Below are 19,773 nucleotides of genomic sequence, written 5' to 3'. Positions count from 1 at the left end.
AGCTTCGGTGATTTGTACCAAATATACATTTCTGAATATGTTTAAAAAAAAAAAAGTTAGCATTTTTTAAAAGTATATATATATATACATGTTGCTCTCAGGGCTGAATCTCAGATATTGTAAAGATTTCGGGTTTGTTTGTTGTTTTTTTTCTACCTATTTTTATTAAAACATTTTTGTAAGGCTGTTCCTGCAGTAACTCATGGAGCAGGAGGAGGTTTCCTGCCTTTCCTCTCCCGGTACACACTAAACGTTACATTCCGCCTCCTTTTCCTTTTCCTCCGTTTGCCTCAGTGCTGTGCTAATTTTGAGTTTGACATTAAAATAAGACTGCCATCTTGTTGTTTTAACGTTGCCATCATCTGAATTTTTATTTTGTTTGATTTTTTTTGTACCGTCTCGTTCACCTCTGTGGAGTATCAGAGGTCTCGTAATTGTCAGAATAAATATTTTGTTCAATCTTCTGGGTTTTCTGTCTGATCTGTAGTAATACATAAGAAAAAGCAATATCTGAAAATAGCATTCCTGATGCTGCTGCCACCACCGTGCTTTACTCTTCCAGTTTAGTTTTTCCCTCCACTGCTCTGCTGCTTCGTTCTGATGTAGGGAGTCGAGAGGTTTGCTTCATTCACATGAACCAGACCGGTTTGGACATTTACTTTTCTCCTTAATGAGTAAAATTCTCATTTCAAAACCTCATTTTTTTGTGCACTCGGGTTAATTCTGTTAGGTAATCTGGAGTGTGATTGGTTTCAACCATTTAGTACTCAGAGATTTCACAGATTTCAGTTGTGAGCTTATATCTAAAATAAGTCATTTGGTTAAAATAAAAATTGAGAGAGCAGAGTTGAAATCAGGTCTACTGCTAAAGCAAACCCCTTAAAATTCAAATGTCATGGGATTAAAAAAAGAAAGAAAAGAAAAGACCAATTTCACTCCAACACATATTCTCATTTTATTGACTAAATCTCAGCTTACAGGAAGACGGATGTTTTGCAAAGACAAAAGTGGGTAGGAGTTCTAGTGCTGTGGTCATCTACTCATCAAAACTCTGCTAAAATCATAATGATGGGAAATATGTCACCAAACAGACGAAGGGATTTCATTACACACACAAATCACGTTATGGATGAGAGGACGAAGCAGCAATCACAGACTCAGACACTAGGAAACGAAAAGGGCCAAGTGGCTTCCACCAACTCGGGAATCTAAATGTATTTCGCCATTTTCAGCTCAAGCACAAAAGTTTTTTCGAAGCAAAGAAAACGAGTGAGGGTAAAACCGATTACGTACTCTGGTTTTGGCCTGCAAGTCCCTAAATTTCTTACCAAACCAACAACAAGATTACAAAGCTGTTCATTCTCAAATGAAACAAACAGAAAAGTTTGACATCAATGATTCAACATTGAAACAAAACGTCCAGTTTGTGCATCCAGTTAACGAAAACGCCCGGAGTAAAATTCCTGCTACATTTAACATACACAGTATTGCTGGTGGGATTCGGATGATGATGGATTCTAAAACTGAATAATTACTAGTCATGTCTTCTTCAGTTTAACACATTCATGAATATAGAAACTAAAGTAATACTCAATTGCCACGTTAGTTAATGGGCAAAATCTTAATTTGGAATCCAAATTCTAGAATTTTAAATTTTAGAAGCAATTTCAAAAAGGGGTAAACTTCCATGAAGCTGCTGTAATCATTTTGAAAATAAGTCAAATTCTAGCAGCTATTTTCTAGCAGAACTTTTGAAATAACTTCTTGTTTCTCTCTGTTTATCGCTGCATTCTTTAACCACTGGAGTTATCGCCACTAAACACTTTTGGAAACTTTGTGCTAACAGCGGGCAGAACCTTGACATCGGAGGAAAGGTCATGTTAACATATTAAAGTCCATATTTAGTCCAGAAAAATGGATTCTTTCTCTCGTGGTCCAAATGCAGGCATGAATGTATCTTTGCTAGGACATTTGAAACTTAGCAATAACCTCCAAGTCAATATTTCTGGAATATTATCTCAGGACACAGAAACGTCTGCTGCCAAAATAACTTCACATTTTACAATTAGAACAACTTGGAGTTGAACTTCAGATAAAAATCTGGCATAGCCAAAGCTTTTAGTTGCTTATTGAACGGAACATTTGACGCTTTTTCTCATTCGACTCTTAACAGCAAAACTCCTGTTAGCTCAGTTAGCTCAGGCTATGAGCCAATGTTAGCACGCGGCTCGTTGCTTGTTTTAAAACTGGATTACCTTAAAGCAAGTGATAGGTGGCGCACCTTTGTTTTCCCACACCATGAGCTCCTGCGTTTTACCTGAGCAGCCGCTTTATCTACCTGGTTACTTGTCATGGCCCCATGTCCACTTTAAACAAGTAAAAGGTTAAAATGCCTCTCAATGGGGAACCTACGAGACATAAACACAAGAATTACAACACCCATGTATCTCAATAGGAATAGGAATTCCCTGACTTTTCAAACTGTGCAAAATAAACCCCAATAACTCAAAGACGCCATTAACCGTATCTACCGGGTGCTTTAATTGCTCCATGAGCTCATGTACAGGTTTCACGCGGTCATGTGAATTTAGCGTGTAGCTCACAGCCAGCTGGAGAAAACAGCGGGGCTACAGTTTCTGCATCAGGACAGTCCTTTGTTCTGAACCAGAAGGCTGCTGATGAGGTCAGAGATGTCACAAGATGTACTTAGCATACATGCCCACTGATGATGAAAATGCACAAACGTACGGGCTTTAGCTGGACTGGCTGTTCCTCCGTCGGGGAGTATCCATGCTGAGGCTACTGACACTCACAAGATAAAGAAACACATCGTCGGCAGCGGCTGCACTACATCTACGGGTTACTACGGCCTGGGGTTGGAGAAACACTGCGCAGGTTTTCACAAGAGAGCGTTTTTAGCACATACATGTTCATGCAGGTTAATGTGTGGAAAGCGAAAGCCATTCCTACACATGATTTTTAAGCCTTGGAAAATATCATTTTTCTTAAATTATTTTTTCATAGTCAAAAAACAGGAATGGTTTGCTTTTTTTTTTTTTGCTTTTTTTGCCATTATTCTAACTCGGATAAAAAATACAAAAAGCTTCACTACCTCATCAAAGGCCATTTAGAATAAAGCTCTTCAGATGAAACAGAGGTTTCTGATTACAGCCTCTCGCTCCAGTGCCCTCATGCTTATTATTTTTTTAGCTGTTCTTTAAAGTGGTGAGATGATCACACAATAACACAGATATTTCACACAGAGTAAAAACTAATTACTGTTTTGTTTTTTTATAGTACCAGATATTCTCGAGAGATCATAACACTGGTATTCAGTCTTGATTACAATGCGAGAAGGTGTGCTACTGCAAAAATGATGACATATTTTGTCAAAACCTTTTCCTTTCACAAGTGTAATTTTTTTTTTTTACTGTAAGTGTGAGCAAGTCATGCAGCTATAAAGTTGGTGTTATTTTCTTTTTTCTTCCAAATTGAGCTAAGATCGTCTCTTTTTAGTCTACATACAGTATTTCAATAGCAGTGTCAAAGGAAACACATGTTCGGTAAAAAATAAAACACAATGAAAACAAAAAGCGTCGCTGACAGATTTTTCCTGTGAAGCTTCAAAGATAAAAGAATTTCAGGAGTAAATATAAAAATAGAGACATCATAGTCATTTTCTCTCACCTAAAGTTAGGCGAATAGTGTTAGATTTTTCTGGTGCGAGCATTAACACCGGTTTGCTCATCAGTTGGGGTGTAACAGTGTTTTGTGGTGCGAAATCTCGTTATACTGAAATGTGTTGACATTTCTGTCACACACACATATTCTTGTCTAGCTAATATGTGGGGCAGGATCACCTGGTGAAACAGATTCGAGTCCCTGATTTGACATTAAGTGCTTCAAGCTACATCTGGAAATTGTTTTGCAGTTTGTTTATCCAAAGTAAGAAAAAAAATGATAGTGTTGCGTTAACTGAGTTGACCACAAATTGAGGATGGCAAATTGGGCTGGATGATAACAATCTGATAAATTAGCATTTGGAAGTTGACACCATGACTTAAATCAGTAATTTTGATACGCTATAGGGAAGCCAACAGAAGCTAACAATGCTAAAGCTACTAGCATCTGACACAAAACTTCCTATAGGCATTTAACTAAATATGTTTTTAGTATTATTTTAAGGAAGCATATTTGATCATTTCTAGCTATAAATCTGACAAAAACTGGATGAAAACAAAAATGTTAGTTTAGATTTAACTTGTGAATTAAGGTAAGCATAAACCATAACAGATCTGAAATCAATAACTCTCACCTTAAATGGACATTTTTCAAAATACATTTTGTGATTTTTTTGAACCCTTCACATTATTTGTGAGTCAAATCTCTGTGGTGAACTCAGTGTCACGGATCACAATATCTCATGAGCTGGACAAATCGTTACACCCCGACTTATTAGCCGACCGCAAGTGTTGCACAGGGAAGAGGAGTCGGAAGTCATTTTACAGTATTCACTAAAGTGGAAAAAAAAAGAAAGCTACATTATAAAAAACAAAAAGAAACAAAATAGAAAAAACAATTTTAGTCTGTACGATTAAATAAATAAATTGTATCTCAAAGCAAAATACACTTTTTTAAGATTCATACACACAAACACACTTTCACATTTTTGTTACACTTTGTCTCACTTCGTCAACCAGGGTGTTTCTTCGAGTTCTGTTTTAGTCCTCATCATAGAAACAAGTCCTTCGTCGCTTCATCACAGCTTGTGAAGTCTTCCCTCAAATTATTTTTGCTGCAAGTATTGCTCTATAAAATACATTTTGGTTTTCTTTTCTGATGGTTTTAGTCACGGAGCTTCTCACTTTTTCTTTATATTCTCATGAAATGCATCTCAAAATGTCCCTGGATTGTAAACAAAGCCTCTCCTGATGACATCCAATCAAAGATCTTTCTCTATGTGCCTTCAATTAAGATCTCCTAAGTCTTCAACGTGTTGACTTTCTTCCCGAGATGTAGAAAACAGGATACACGTTAGTACTTTTAGTCTGGTCTTGTTTCGATGCATGCACAACTATTGCAGTTCGAGAGGTATGGAAGTGTGGGTTGAGTCAGTCGCAGAGTTCGTCATGCTCACACGCAGATCTCAATGGGTGTAGCCACTAGCAAGCGACCGCCAGGGGAACCGCTTTCCCGTGGCATTCGGTCGTAACTGTTAGTGGACGACACCGAGCTGTTAGTGGAGACAGACACAAAATGATGTCCTCCACCCGGGTCCATCATTGCTCCCTTGGCCCCGCCACCACCGCTGCCTCTTTCCACCACCATGGGAGACATTGGAGAGAGGGGCGAGAGCGGTGAACGAGGCGACAAAGTCTGCTGCTTCATCCTCTCCACCAGGAGCTCCTCATCTTCTTCTCCTGATGAAGAAGTAGAGATGGTGCCCTCCATATCTCCTCGCACATTCCCTCCTCCTCCTCCTATGTTGCTCCCACCAACCATCTCCGCGCTACCACTCCCCCCTGCATTGCCATTGTTGTCATGCTCTGCATCCAGCATCCAGGAGTGGCTGAAATACCCGAATACCTCCTTAACGGAGCAGCGGCGGTCCTGCTCCACCGAGAGCAGGCGGCGGAACATTCGCAGTGCCTGCTCGGTGAAACGCCTCCACTGCGATGGCACCGTGTTCGTCCTCCTCCTCTGCCAGTGGATGAACTCTTGATAGAACGTATCGGTGGGAAGCGCCTTCTCCCAAGGGAAGTTGCCAGTCAGCATGCAGAAGAGCAGCACACCAAAAGCCCAGACATCGGTGCTGTAGTCCACACAGAAACCCTCCTGGCGGGAGGCATCGCAAAGCTCTGGGGCCGTGTAGGGAATGGTGCCACTCACCTGGGGAGAAACAGCAACAGGTCAGGACCATGTCAGAAAAAAGAGCCCATAGCGATCAAGAAAGTTCAATGGGGACTTACTCTTTTTACAGGCGAGCCAGCCCGACGGGTCATGCCAAAGTCTGAAAGCTTGACTTTGCGACACTCTCTGTCGAAAATGAGAATGTTTTCAGGCTTGATGTCCCTGTGGACGAGCTTCTTACAATGTAGATAATCCAGAGCAATGGCCACTTGATGCACGCAACGCTTTGCCACTGACTCAGGTAGACCAACCTGAAAGACCAGATGGAAGAAGAACATGTCGTACAGTTAGGACTTTCCAAATTAGAGCCATTAAGGAGGGCAGACAAAAGAGTTGAGATCCCTTCAAGTTCTCAAATATAACATCAGACAATGCCATTCAGGAAGAGGAATATTATGGGTTGCGACATCAACACGCTTGGGTTGACAAAATGCTTGTAAGTCTTTACTACTTTTTAGGAAACAAGGTAATCTTCTTATTTATTCATGGGAAGAGATTTAGAGCACAAACTACAGTGACAGTTTGCATTTTCATCCAGTTGGTTCTGACAGTTGCTTCAAAACCAACAAATAATGGAGAATGACATAGTCAGTGTTGAAGAGGAAACTAATGCTGATGTAATATGAAAGTAGAGTCAGTCTATTCGTCATGTAATGTCTTTTCTGATAAGTCAAAATGATAGCAGTCTATGTAGGAACAAAGACTACAACACCACAAGATGCTCGATTGTGTCGGCTGAGAATGATTGAACCTGGACTGTTTTTGAAGGGAAACTGCTCTGCTGTTATACTATTTTACTGGTCAAATGACTTAAATTATCGTTTTGGTGAATGTTGTGAATTAAGAAACAATCAGAATGGCGGCTATAAGTCGGCACCTGTGGGGGAATGATGTCGAAGAGGTCTCCTGCCAAAGCATACTCCTGGGCGAAGACATAGTACTCGTCCGTCTCAAAGGCAATGCCGTACATGTTGATGATGAAGGGGCAGGGGGAGAGGTATAGCGAGATGCTGTACTCCCGAAGGAATGATTTCAGCTTCGTCGTCTTCTTCTTCAGAAACTTCAGCGCCATTTTTGTACCTTTTGAGAAAAGAAAGATTGTGAATGCCTTCTCAGAAAAAGCAGCATAAAATGTGTCCACATGCTAAGTCCCTCACCTCGGATCTTGTGGATCACCAGGTCCACCTTGCCGTAGGTACCCTTCCCCAGCTCCCGGATCACTTCATAGTACTTGTTGACCTCCAGCCTCTCCAGGTTCTGAGCAGCGATCAGCTGCAACTCGTCCAGGATGTCCACATTAGCTCGAGAAACCAGCGGAGAGGAGCTCATGGTGGCAGCTGTTTCCAACGACGGGCTGGGGTGAAGAAGTGTTGGTCAGTGAGGAGAGGCGAAGCAGCTAGCAGCTGAGGTCACTGCACAAAAACCAGACAGGGACGTGATTTTTTAGTTACATGTATTGAAGCTTTTTTCAGAATTTCAAAAACTAAGCTAAAGATTTTCTTAAAGAAAAGTTTACAAATTAGAAAGAAAAGTAAATATATGAATAAAAACAGTTCAATGTCATAAAAAGACAGGTCTGAAAACATAATCAAGACAACATATTAATGTATATATTATATCAGTTTCTAACACCGTAACAGTAAGCATGAAGTCAACAAAGCCTAAACTCCTTTATCCAAAAAGAACTGACTAAACCCAAACGTAGTTTAGACGTGTTTAGTGCTACAATTTTCTCCAAGCCTGTTGATTTTCAACACATCTGTGCTGTGAAAACAATCAACAGTAACATATTGGAGGCTCACCGCCATAAACAACTTGTGCAGTTCCTTTTTACACCTTTATTTTCACTTAAGATAGCTGAGAAATCTGTGAAAAGTCCTGTTGGCAAGCGGTCATGACTGAAATGATCAAGTCTGTTCAGGTCCGTCCTTCTGCTCAGTGGATCACCTGCAGCATCGCAGTGAGATTTCCTCATGTTCCAGGCTTCCTCCTTTTAGCTGCAGCATGGTTTCTCACTGAACGCTACTGATTTTCAAGAGGAATCGAGTTGATTTGTTCATGTGTTCACGGCTACCGTGAGAGATGGGCTTGGTTTGTGTAAACGCAACAAATTTTGAGGACAGTGTGTGAAAACATTTGCTTCTGTGGAGTTAAGGAAGATTGGGTTTATATTGATTGTATTGTAAATAACTGCTGAATCTAAAGACAGGACATCCCAAATGTGGCTGTTATATACTTTTGTTTTGCAGAAAAGTTGATAAAATAACTAAGTATCACAGGAGATTTACTTTATTTGCTCTATTTATAAGAGGAACTACAATAATTCCACAAATTTAAACATCTCACAGCAGGAAACTTGTCTTCTTTTCTATGTTATTCTTTATTCTAAAACTTTAAAACGTAAATATAATCAAGTTCTTTAAAGATGACAAAAATTTCCTGAAGTAGCTATTTATCAAAATTTTTAAGTTGTATTTATTTATTTATTTTACATTTCTGGCTCAGGTCTTGTTTTGGTAGCCTAAAGGCAAATATTGCTCTTGGAACTGTAAAGGTTGCAGACTCTTGGTCTATCACATAAAGTCTAATAAAATGCCCTTAAGGTTGTGGATGCAACATCAGAAAATAACTATTTTGCAAGGTACTGTGTGTCCTCAGAAGCAAAGTCTGCTGTTTCTGTTATATGTGACGTGGTTTTCAGGGCGAGTGCTGCAGGACGGATATTTAAACCCCCCAGTCTGTCAGTCAGATCTGCAGTGTGGTCGTCACTGAAAATGCTAATTATCTGCAGTGAAGGCCTAAGTAATTCGAAAAGCTACTCACCATGGGTGGCTGCTGGGAGCTGAGTCACACGTACACACAAAGCAGCAAGCCAACAACAGTCAGCTCCAGCAGATCCATTTCCTACTGCAGTGTGATTATTCTTGCTTTCTTTCTTTTCTCTCTCTCTCTCTCTCTCTCCTTTCTGAGGAGGCTGATCCAAGTCCTGACCTACAGCCTATAGATCCAGGTGCGAGTGGAGGAAACGCAGGAACACACATGCAGCCGAACACAGAACCATTACATAAGCTCCTCAGAGGAGTTGGATAGCTCTGATATTTACAGCATTTTCTTATCTTCAACGCACTCCTTTGCCAATCTCCTCTGAAATCCACTTTACATCACACTTTCTCAGGCTTTCCAGTTTTTGATGTCCAAAAAAAGAGCTTGCAAGCTTTCGTAACTCATGTCATGTGAAGCCAGCCCTCGTCATTCCCACCACAGGCCTTGATGTTTCTCGGTGGGGGTGTGATCTCCTTGAGTGATATGGACAGAGAGAGAGGTTGATGGCAGCAGGTGAGGAGGGATGAGTCAGTTTGGGTGATGCATGGCAGCACATAGGCCCTGTGCTCTCTCTTTGTCCCTGACACATGTGATAAACACACACAAACACATTTCAAAGAGAGGCCAGGGATTTGTGGTCACACCAGGCTATTTGTTTCTGTCATGGATCAGAACTGCTTACTTCATCCATATAGTTTGCGTGTGTCCTGCTTGTGTATGTGTCCATGTACTGAAACTACGATTACCTTGAGTAGCTTCTCTTAAATCCCATAAATGTTATCAAATGTACATGTAAAGAGAAGTACACAAAATTAAAACAATGAAGTCACATTAACCTTGTTACTTAGGGGAGAAAGAAAAAACCTCCTGCCCTAAGTGGGACTTGTTTGATTTGGAAACATCAGGAGCCTTTAGAAAAACTCAGTTAAATGATCTAGTTTCTCCAGAAAATACTTGCTCTTTCAGTAATGCAAGCTGTGCTAGATGCTCAAAATGTTAACTCTTTAATTTCTTCCTTTGGATTAAAATGATAAACCAACTACAAGGTTTCCCCCAGAAAACTTGCTAAGTCCAGTGGTTGGACTGAGATTGAATTGTTTATTTAACAAATAAACAATGCTTAGCCTGGTGGGGACTCATGGCCCGCCAGGCTTATGATACACTGGGGGAAACTATGAGCTAGCTAGAGTTCACTCATTTTCCCACTCACTAAAAATGGATTTTTCTTCAGCTTGGCTGTTGGGCAGAAGCAATGAAGAAGGTAAATTCCTGTGCCTAACTAGGATTTCAAAGTTGTTAGGAAATGTATGTACACATTGCTCAGCAAAGAAAACAGAAACAAACTCAACTGTCTCGTGAAAATGTAGACACAAAGGGAAGCCACAAATCCCACCACCATCTCCTGCTGCAGCAGCGCAGAAAGTTTTCCACATCTCCTCTGTGAATGTTTCCCAAGGTACAAAAATGTGCTCCATGTAGGGCTCTCAAATACATACTTTAACTAGTATGAGTCATTTCTATCTCCCAGGAGTTGAGACAGCAATGATAGATCTTATCTTTGTCTCATTCTTTCGAACTTAAAATTAATTCAAATTAAAATTTTAATTGCCATCTGGAAAGTACTGCCTACTGATTTATTGGTCTTATTAACATTTCATAATTTTTTTTTAAATTTTTTTTTTTACTTTTTCGGGAACAAGTTTTATTGTTCACTTTTATGGACCTATAAAGTGAGCCATTTTAAATAGAAGTCATTATATCAAATTCTACATTTTTGCTTTCCCTGTGAAATAAGGTTCTCCGGTTTCTGATATTGGACTCAATAGATATTCAAATGTGTGTTTGGGAGTGTTTGTGTATATTTTCATCAGACACACAATGGATTTAATCATCAGTGTGTGAGAGACTGCAGTCCTGCATCTATGTACACATTTGTGTCTGTTTTCTGTGCAAATGGGGTCAGAGTGCCTTAAAGTCCACAATGTTGCAGGGCCCAACAGGTTTATGGGGACGATAATGTTAGATCTCAAAGGTTTATCAGATGTTCCTTAATCCTTTTAATTACCTTTATGATAAAACTGAACCAACTGCTAAGGAGCAAACTGCACTGATATTCAGCAAACTGAGTACAGCTAAAGGATTCTTTCATAATAATGTTGACTGAATCCATACTAGTAAAATAGATAATGCCTATAATAGCCCCATTGTTGACCATTCCATTTAATGCAATTTTTTAAAATTATGTTTGCTATGTCTAACCATGTCTTCCGGCTCCTACTCAGTCATTTATTTATCTTGAATGCATAACCACTTGAGCTGTAGACAGAAATACAGAATTTTGAGACCAAAACGTGATATACTTATTTTAGCCAATAATAATTTCTCTTTTCAAATATCTACAATATAATTAGATACATGGACAACATTTAAAATGTTTTTTAGATGTCTGTCTGTGAATGGTCATTGATTATTTATGTTAGGAAAAGAAGCAGTTTCAATCCACTTTGTTCAGTATCATGTTTGCATGGTAATGCTAACAAGGTTAATTGAAACAACAGTTTCTGTTGCAATTCTCTAAAGAATCTCGGCTCTAAAGGTAACTGTGAAATCACAAAAAGTCTAAAAATATTTTAAGGTCCAGCATATTCAGTTATTTATAGAAGCTGAATGCCCAAAAGGAAATTCAGAGGAACTCCAGTGTAATCTGTTCAGCCTTACATAGTTGACATAGTGTAGAAAATATGCTTGCGTTGATATATCTCTGTTCTCACTCTGATTTAGTCACTGAATTCATCACTGATGCTAATGAAATCTTATTTTGAGTCTCCAGCCTCTCTGTTGATGTATAATGTGAAAAATAATAATCTTTAGGAAAGAAACTGAAACTGTTTGGGAGTACATGCGATTTATCTTTTGGACTCTTTAGCCTTTCAAAGATTGAGGCTTAGTTTTTATTGAAATAAATAACTGAAATGTGCAAAACTACCAATCTCATAATATCATCCATTATGAAACTACCAGTCTCATAATGCACCAAATCTTACGAACAAGCCAGAATACAGAATTAAAAGGAGGCTGACTATTGACAAGGGCCAAAAAATTAATCATGTTTTTTCCAAACTCTGGTTGTAATAAATATTTACTTGTGACTTTAAAACCATCTGAATTGTTTACTCCCATAAGGCTCAACATTCAATGTTCTGGAAACAGAAACAAAATACATCATGTACCTTTCAGCTGATCACAAATCCTCCCTGCCTCCCTCCTCCTCCTCTGTTTTCTGAGCTCCACACTGACACTCTGTGCCACCAGGTTTAAGGCTGTGTGAAAACAGTGCAGCAACTACAGCCCGCAGCTGACTAAATCCCAGACTGCTTATGCAACCAGCAGGCATCGCTGACTGGCCAAGCATATTCTGCTGGCCAAGGTGATGATTGCCGCCACGTCCGCCTCCGCTCATGCAGCCACACTGTCCTCCAACAATTACAGCAATGCTGTCTTCATCTTCTTTTATGCATGTGGAGCATAAGTCCACATCGTTTCCTTATACAGTGACAGAGGTTTAGTCATTTGTCTTTCCAATGAAAATGCTGGCATGGTCAGAAGACGTTGACCACTCATACGCACAGAATCAAACTCATTTTTGGTGCAAGACGAAGAAATTCGGCACTGACAGGCACCAGGCAGTATGAGGGGAAAATAATGAGAAAGGAGAGGCAGGGACAGCGGGACGTTATGACAGGGACCACTGAGCAGCAAAGAAAAGATAACGAGAACACCTTCAGCCAACTATACCCACATATACAGCAGCAGATGTAGGGGATTTATAGCAACATTCAAAGCTAAGAGTATTAAGTTTCAGTTTGGTTCTTGTGAACCGACAAATAAAAGTCTGATTAAGTGTGGTGTGCGATTTGTATTCGGCACATTCAAATTTCTTAGGAAGGGTTATGTGAACAAACAGTACCAATAAAGCTCAAGGGACACAACAAATGGCTCAGGGATGAAGTTGTGGAGAGGGTATATTCAGGGTCAGCTTATAAAGTGATATCTCAAGCTTTTAACATTTCAGCGCTCCATTCAGTACATCAAAACAAGCAAAAATAAACCATCCATCATAAACAGAAAACAATTCTCTGGTCAGATAAGCCCAAAACATTTTCTCTACACAGAAAATTCTAAGCATGGCAGACATGTTAATATGACAATTAATTTGTTTACTCAGTGCAAACAACTAATGAGTGGTGCAACTAGACCAACTACCTCCTCAGTTTTGAAGGTAGAGCCATTTAGATTTTGCTCTGAAAGAACTTTATCAAGTCCATTTTATTAATATTGTTGTATATTTTACCTGCTTTATGCTTCAGTTGATTTTTGCATTAAAAAAAGCTGCAATAACATCTTCTGCAAAGAACACCCAAATCTACCAGAGCTCACAAATCAAGTTAAATGACCCAGTTTGCCTGCTCACAGTGGTCATATTAAAAATGCAGTTGCAGGTGGTGCTCCGGTCTGTCACAATGAAGAAAGAGCTGAGGCAGAAAACAAAGCACTCGATTTACCGGTTCATTGATGCTCCCATCCTCACCTATGGTCATGACATATGGATTACGACCAAAAAACGAGATCCTGGGTGCAGGTGGCTTCGTTGGTGCTTTATTTTGGAGGTTTTCTGGGCCACATTCCACTGAGAGGAGACTATTTATCTCTTCTTGCCTGGGTATGCATTGAGATCCATCAGAATGAGCTGGAAAGTCCCACTGGAGAGAGAGGAGTCTGGATTCCTCCCTGGACTTGATCACAAGATAGATAGATGATCATGTCTCCTGAAGTCGTCCCATTCCTCTGTAAATTTTTAAAAATATTTTATTTAAGTGCCAGGATATATGACCACTGGAGGAATGGAAGTTCTTGTTGGTATAGATAACCCTAAGGATTCATTTCACAGCTTATAAATTCGTCCACCAGATGCTAGTTCAAAATCAAATCTACATGTCGACTGATGATACCTGAAAACAATTGTTCTACACTGAACGGAGTTTGAGTTTCAGTGCATGTTTTCTTGACAAAAACCACCTTAAAGGTACAGAAGCAAAAAAGTGACATATGGAAAAGAAACCTGGGCTGGGGTATGTCTTCTTATTTGAAATTAAAGTGAACTGTGAAACCTTTATTAATTGAAATAGGGGTCATTTTGTGTGTGGATGGGTCTGTGTAACCAACACATATTATTGTATTCCAGCTGCTGGTCTCTTTCAATGAAAAATAAAGAATAAAAATAAATTCAACTGAATCTCATTTACCAAAATTTATCACCAAATCCATGTATGTAATTTAAATGCAGTGATCAGCGCAACGTGCCACAGTAGAGATGTGAAAACCCTTTCAGCAGAAAGAGACCGATGGCAGAAGCAGACTCAGCATGGGTGGCCATCTGCCTCAACTGGTCGGGGCTTGAGATGACGTTTAGGGATTCTGCAAGGCCTAAAGTCCCCTTCAAACATTGAGACACTTTCCACACAATTATATATTATAATACCAGAAATTCCAGTCATTAGTCATAGAAGACCACAGAATTCAAAAATGGTCAAAATAATAAAAAGTGCATTTCCATATAGCAGTAGGTTGTCCAGTGTTTACTACAAAGAGGAATAAGGAATGATGCTATATGGATTTTTAAAAAGCGTTTTTGAAAAGAAACAAAACTTTTGCACCTCAACTCAGCAACACAACGAAGTTGATTGTAAATTACTGTTTGTGCCACTGGTTGTCACTGCGTAGTAAATCTACATTCAAATTCAGCTTTATGTGTTTAAGCACACAAGCAAGAAATTTTACTTTGGTTTTACATCTTGTGAACATATTGACATTTTCATTTTTTCTAAGAGTGCTTATTTGTGAAGGTTTGTTTGTTTTTTATTTATTTAGAATATTCCAGACTTTATCATATTGTACAGTGTTGCAAAAATAAATATCAATAGTTGAATTTTTAATGTACTATATGTCAAAGTGTGAAACTTCACATTTGCATTTTAATAATATTTTTGGTTTGCTGGATAAAATTTTTACTTCACTCAGTGCAGACACTTGATATATATTTTTACCAGTTGTGCAATGGAACGTTGCGAAAAACAAAACAATTACGTAATGAGGTCTCACCACCTCAAGTTTGAACACTGGCTAATGTCTTCAATCATTTAAAAAATTTCTTGATCAGAACCACAATGTGATACTTGAAGACCCACTTTTCCCTCTTTTCAGGGAGCCCATTTATCGACCCATTGGACCCGAATTAAATTTGCATTTGAATTCCCCAGAGTTCTTGCACTAATGCATTTCTCTGACTATAAGCCTTAATCAATGGATGCCTAACCGTAAACCATGAAACAATGTAATTCTACCTCAATTCAAAAACAAAATATAATTTTTTAAATTTAGGCAGTCCTCAAAAGTTGGTGCTTCATTAAGGTTTTGGACCCCACGGTTACCTAAAGGCAAACACACATACACACACGTTTTTCAAATAAATACCTGAGTCATTGTGTTGAGTAAATAGTACTCAACACAATGTGTTAGGTTAAATAGTATCCCTACTAAATCCTGGACTGTGATATGTTCTGATTCTTCAGCTGGTTGTGAAGACATTCACCACGTTATCAGTCCGATGAGAACAAATGACAGGCAAAGCTGCCGCCACAACTGGACTCTCACTGGCAACGTTGATGTTTCGCCCCAGACTGTTCATGTAACCCACATTGGAAGCTGTGACTCATCATGCTGGAGTGTTTGTAGTTGTGCAGTGAGTCGACTTCAGTGTGAAATAAAGGACAAGATCTTCTCTGATCAGCAGACACAAGCAAACAACCAGGCTCCTCCTCCAATTGATTTGTCCAGGGTATTTACCTGGATTTTTATTTATAAAAAAAAATTATTTTGGCAGATTTAACAAAGATCCATAATAGCCAAACTTCTGGCCAAAATTAACTGAATTTTTCATACTTGAACTACCAAACAGTAAGTTAACCATGAAGTGCTTCATATAGGGGCTATATTCGTTTTTGTTTTTTAGACTGGATATTTTCACTGTTCACTTTAATTCTAAACTCCAATGACTAAACTCAGTAACTCTAGAATGAAGAGATTTATAGATAGTTAAAAATTAATATTCATTGTAATGATAAAAACACAGCTGTTAGGAATTACTGTCAACGAGTCACTTTGTCTGGAGAAATAAGAGGTGAGTGTTTTCATCCTGAAACTGCATTTGAGGCTCTTGTTTTGAAGTAGTTCCTCGGTTGCTTTGGTGTCTCAACACAGTCGGGTAATAAGGACATCTTCAGGCACACCGGGTTACAAAAGCACACAAAATGCCACATCACTTGTTAAATCGTTTGTGGCTTCAGTATTTTGGCTACAAAAGAGAAAATATTGGAATGTTTAGGTCGACTCATTTGGTTCAAAATCTAAAACACTGTCAGACCTGAACTATTCTACACTGACAAGAGATTTTTAGATTGATAAACCTTCATTTCTCCATTAAAACACAAGTAGCATTTCAGTTTGTTTGTTTTTTATTAACTTGAAAGCATAAAACCCACAATAGAGCGAACGAGTCAAAACTAAAGGGTTTTATTTTACCCTTGACCACAGATTCTTAAATCTTAGTTTTCCCAAAAATTCTGCTAACATCTCCACTGTTGTTCTCTTGTACCTGATATCAGATTTAGGTTTATCACTAAGCTCCTCGCCCTTTAGAGAAATAAATTAAAATCTGCCAAGAAGCTCAGTCCTCAAAGACAAACTAAAATTGATGCATGTATAAAACAAAGACGTATATTTAATATTATCATTTTTTTTTCTCTCTTACAAAATCCACCAAAATCTGCATCACCGTCTCTTAGTAGCAGAGTGCTGTGCTGCAGCCACTCAAGATGTAAACACTGTGTTCAGGTAGCCTTTCACAGCCATCATCAGCATTCTGGGAGTCAGTGTTGTGTTGAATCTTAGTCTGCTCAGAGTTAGAGGAAAATCACAAGCACTTCACAGCGCTTGGAAGAACAAGAAACAAACGCACATGCAGAAGACGCTGCAGGCACACAATGACCCCCAACCCCCTCTACGCGTTACGCAAAATGACACAGAACACATCACAAGAATGGAAAGCAGCGCTGTGATCGATAAAACCATTCAAAAATATTGAAGACTCGAATTCATCAGCATTCAAGAGCGCATTGTTTATGATCAGTGCTGGTGTGCACTGACCCATCAGCCATCAGAGGTGATGGGTGAGTTAAAGCACAGGAGGACATGATGCTGCTGTCTGCACTGAGGAGGTTGGGGTGCAGGTGAGGAGACACTGGAGATTTCTCCCAATACTCACCCTTCAGTGGGTTCCCATTTGGAGGCTGTAGTGTCCACCCTGTCCACGCAGACTCATAATAATAATAATAATAAATAGGCAGGTCGACGAGAGCGCATACTACAGTGAGGTGAGTCTGACCGACGCGTCCAGCCAGAAGCCTCCGCAGAGCCGTGTGTCGCTGCTGGATGTGGATCCGGGCATCCTGCTCCCCTCCCTGCGGCTCTGCGTCCTATTGTCTCCGCATCGCTCTGGTCTCCAGGTTGGGAGGAGAGGAGGCGAGATGAAGACGGCGCGAGGAAGGAACGGGGAGAGGGAAAGACCCTCCCCCTCCTCGAGGCTTAGGCCAATCACAGCGCCGCTCCGCCGGGAGCCGCCGCTGCTCGCTGTCTCCGTACAGACTATGCTGCCTTCGTGGGTCATCGGAAATATTAACGGTGCACGCAAACGCGCTAAATACAGCCAAACAAAAATCTAATTAAATAGAAATAAATGAATAGTTGAAGTATATCTACAGGTGCGTCCTTGTAAATTGAAATATTGATTAAAAAAAAGTCAATTTACGTACAATAGTATTGTTTTGATAGATTCGTTTCACACCACCTGAGTTTGAATATAATAGATAAATAAAATAAAATAAAAATAAATCACTTTCTGCAAAAAACAAAAAGTGTCAAAAAACAACTAATTATTATTAATTATTAATAATATAAGCCAATGCGAGAGTTTCACTATTGTTTTGAATAATTATGACCAGAAGCTAATCAAAATTTTAAATACAGTAAACAAGAGTACTAACAACTGTATTTTAAATGTTATGTCATGGCCATGAGAACAGCTGCCAAGCTGTCAGAAACATCCTCTTCAACCAAGATAAACTAAATGAGAAACTTCTAAAGAAGCTGCATCCGAAAATAATCATAAATTTAGTGGAAGAAAAAACTGTACGAGCAATGGGAATAGCTGTTAAGTATATGTGTGAAGGACACACAGAAGATGGCGACACACCGCCAAGTCGGAAGGGACAAAATGACAATGTGTGGCAGTAGAGACAGAAAGGGGGGAAATGACTATTAAACATGTTCACATCATAAAAATACATAAATAATTATTCATAATGATTCATACAAATTTTCTGATGACCATGCAAAACCTGCTGAATATTTTGAGGTCCTCAGAAGTCAAAAGATGAAGATTCACACTGAAAGTGAATGAAAACTAACACGAAACATCAAAAATGACCAAAACCTTGATGTTAGGAAGCTACTTATACCAGAAAGCCAAATGTACAAGCCCCACTTGAACGCAGCACCGGTCCAGAACAAAAGGACAGCTGTGCAGTGCAATAAATGCACTTCTAATCTAAATGTGGCCTTAATGAAAACAATGCAGTAGTCGTTTTTTAGTGATCCAGTGGCGCTGGGTGAATGTTATTAGGATCTGCTCCTGGACTGATGTAAAGCGTCCTGCCATCGATTCAATTAGTAGAGGCTTCAGCGGCCCATCCATCGGAGGAAACGGCTCCATAAAACATGGCCAGGTGATTATTAGTGGAATCCGTCTCTCCCCCAGAGGATGTTTTCTAAGATCTCCCCTGCATTACAGAAGTAGCTGCTCCAAAAAATAAAAATTAAAAAAATCACCTACAACAGTTAGACAGGTGGGATTCACAAATCTCTACGTGTTATATGAAAACGTGATTTTCAATATTTTACACAAACATCTCCACATCGCAGCGCTACTACCGCGATGTTTCACCACAGGAGATGTCATCTTGTTCAGGATGTTGTGGTTGCTAGTCAGATGGAGGGCAATGTCTTGCTAGGTTAGCGGTTGTGCCACACTCTTTCCCCTTTAAGATCGTGTAATATGTTTAAAGCCTTCACAAGTTTCACCGAGTCAAATTTCAAGTCTTTTAAGATCCTTATGAATGAGACTTAAGAACCGCTTCGCGGCATAAGTGTTCAAAATAAAACTGTGTATGTTGTGCAGTGGTGCTGCCCAGCTTCTTCAAGTAATTGGTTGGCAACAAAGATGGACGCCCGCACTTACCTATGACAGACGCAGAGCTAGCCAGTTAGCAAGCGTACATTAGCAGCTAGTTAGCGGTAGCCTCAACCGCTTCCGGTCACGAAATGAAGATGTCGGCAAAGGCGACCCAAACGTGTGCCTGACAGAAAAGTCAGATTAAATAGTCCTGTCACAAGAACATGGAAGACTTGTATATGCGCCAAGGAATGCTACATTTTTAGATATATTAATGTCAAGATTTTTAGCACAGAATAAATGAGCGAGTAGCAAAGTGATACGCTACAAAAAGCTAGCTAACACGGCCATATTAGCAGCCAGTTAGCGGTAGCTTCAACTACTTAAAAGTCACATAATGGAATGAATTGTCTGTCACAAAAGTCCAGCAGTAAAAACAAACTACATATAAGGTTAAACAGTACTGCCTCCACAACATTTAAGCCCTGAGATGAATGTATTTAAGTGTGTGTTCACACCTGAGAGAAGTCGCTTTCCCCATTTTTGTTTGTGCGTGAAAACTGGTTGTTTAAAATTATTAGTGATACGTCATCAAAAGTCAGCCTTCCGTTAATTTTTTTTATTTGTAAAATAAGTAATCCTCTTTCCAATTTGCAACCAAGCAATTCTTTGTGTCCGTCTGCTTCAACTGATGA

The 19,773-nt window shown here is 39.4% G+C and overlaps 1 protein-coding gene across 5 annotated transcripts; it reads right to left on the bottom strand.

Moving 5' to 3' along the window:
- Nucleotides 1–930: 930 nt before the first annotated feature.
- On the bottom strand, nt 931–19,632 carry bsk146 (brain specific kinase 146). Of its 5 annotated transcripts, none has more exons than XM_055057640.1 (7): nt 19,597–19,632; nt 19,145–19,262; nt 8,734–9,313; nt 7,068–7,322; nt 6,788–6,990; nt 5,970–6,161; nt 931–5,889 (listed from the first exon to the last, which is right to left on the bottom strand). In XM_055057640.1, the coding sequence occupies exons 4-7, from the start codon at nt 7,237–7,239 to the stop codon at nt 5,134–5,136; spliced, it is 1,323 nt and encodes a 440-aa protein (XP_054913615.1). In that variant the 5' UTR covers nt 7,240–7,322; nt 8,734–9,313; nt 19,145–19,262; nt 19,597–19,632; the 3' UTR covers nt 931–5,133. The 5 variants fall into 5 exon arrangements, with proteins under 5 accessions (XP_054913615.1, XP_054913616.1, XP_054913617.1 ...); XM_055057641.1 differs by having other exon boundaries at nt 8,734–9,206; XM_055057642.1 differs by lacking the exons at nt 19,145–19,262; nt 19,597–19,632 and adding an exon at nt 17,114–17,411.
- Between the last annotated feature and the right edge of the window lie 141 nt (nt 19,633–19,773).

Source organism: Poeciliopsis prolifica, unplaced genomic scaffold (assembly GCF_027474105.1).
Source record: "Poeciliopsis prolifica strain line A6 unplaced genomic scaffold, Auburn_PproV2 SCAFFOLD048, whole genome shotgun sequence".
Classification (NCBI taxonomy): domain Eukaryota; kingdom Metazoa; phylum Chordata; class Actinopteri; order Cyprinodontiformes; family Poeciliidae; genus Poeciliopsis; species Poeciliopsis prolifica.
Note: the sequence above shows the minus strand (reverse complement) of the source record. Positions and strands in the feature narration are given on the sequence as shown.

What these genes read in the sequence shown, in the direction of transcription:
- bsk146 (XM_055057640.1), bottom strand. Translation starts at nt 7,239, where the DNA reads ATGAGCTCCTCTCCGCTGGTTTCTCGAGCTAATGTGGACATCCTGGAC. An exon ending in TCGACATCATTCCCCCACAG is followed by an intron (nt 6,162 to 6,787) that starts GTGCCGACTTAT and finishes CTGGTCTTTCAG; the next exon opens with GTTGGTCTACCTGAGTCAGT. An exon ending in CTGGCTCGCCTGTAAAAAGA is followed by an intron (nt 5,890 to 5,969) that starts GTAAGTCCCCAT and finishes GTTTCTCCCCAG; the next exon opens with GTGAGTGGCACCATTCCCTA.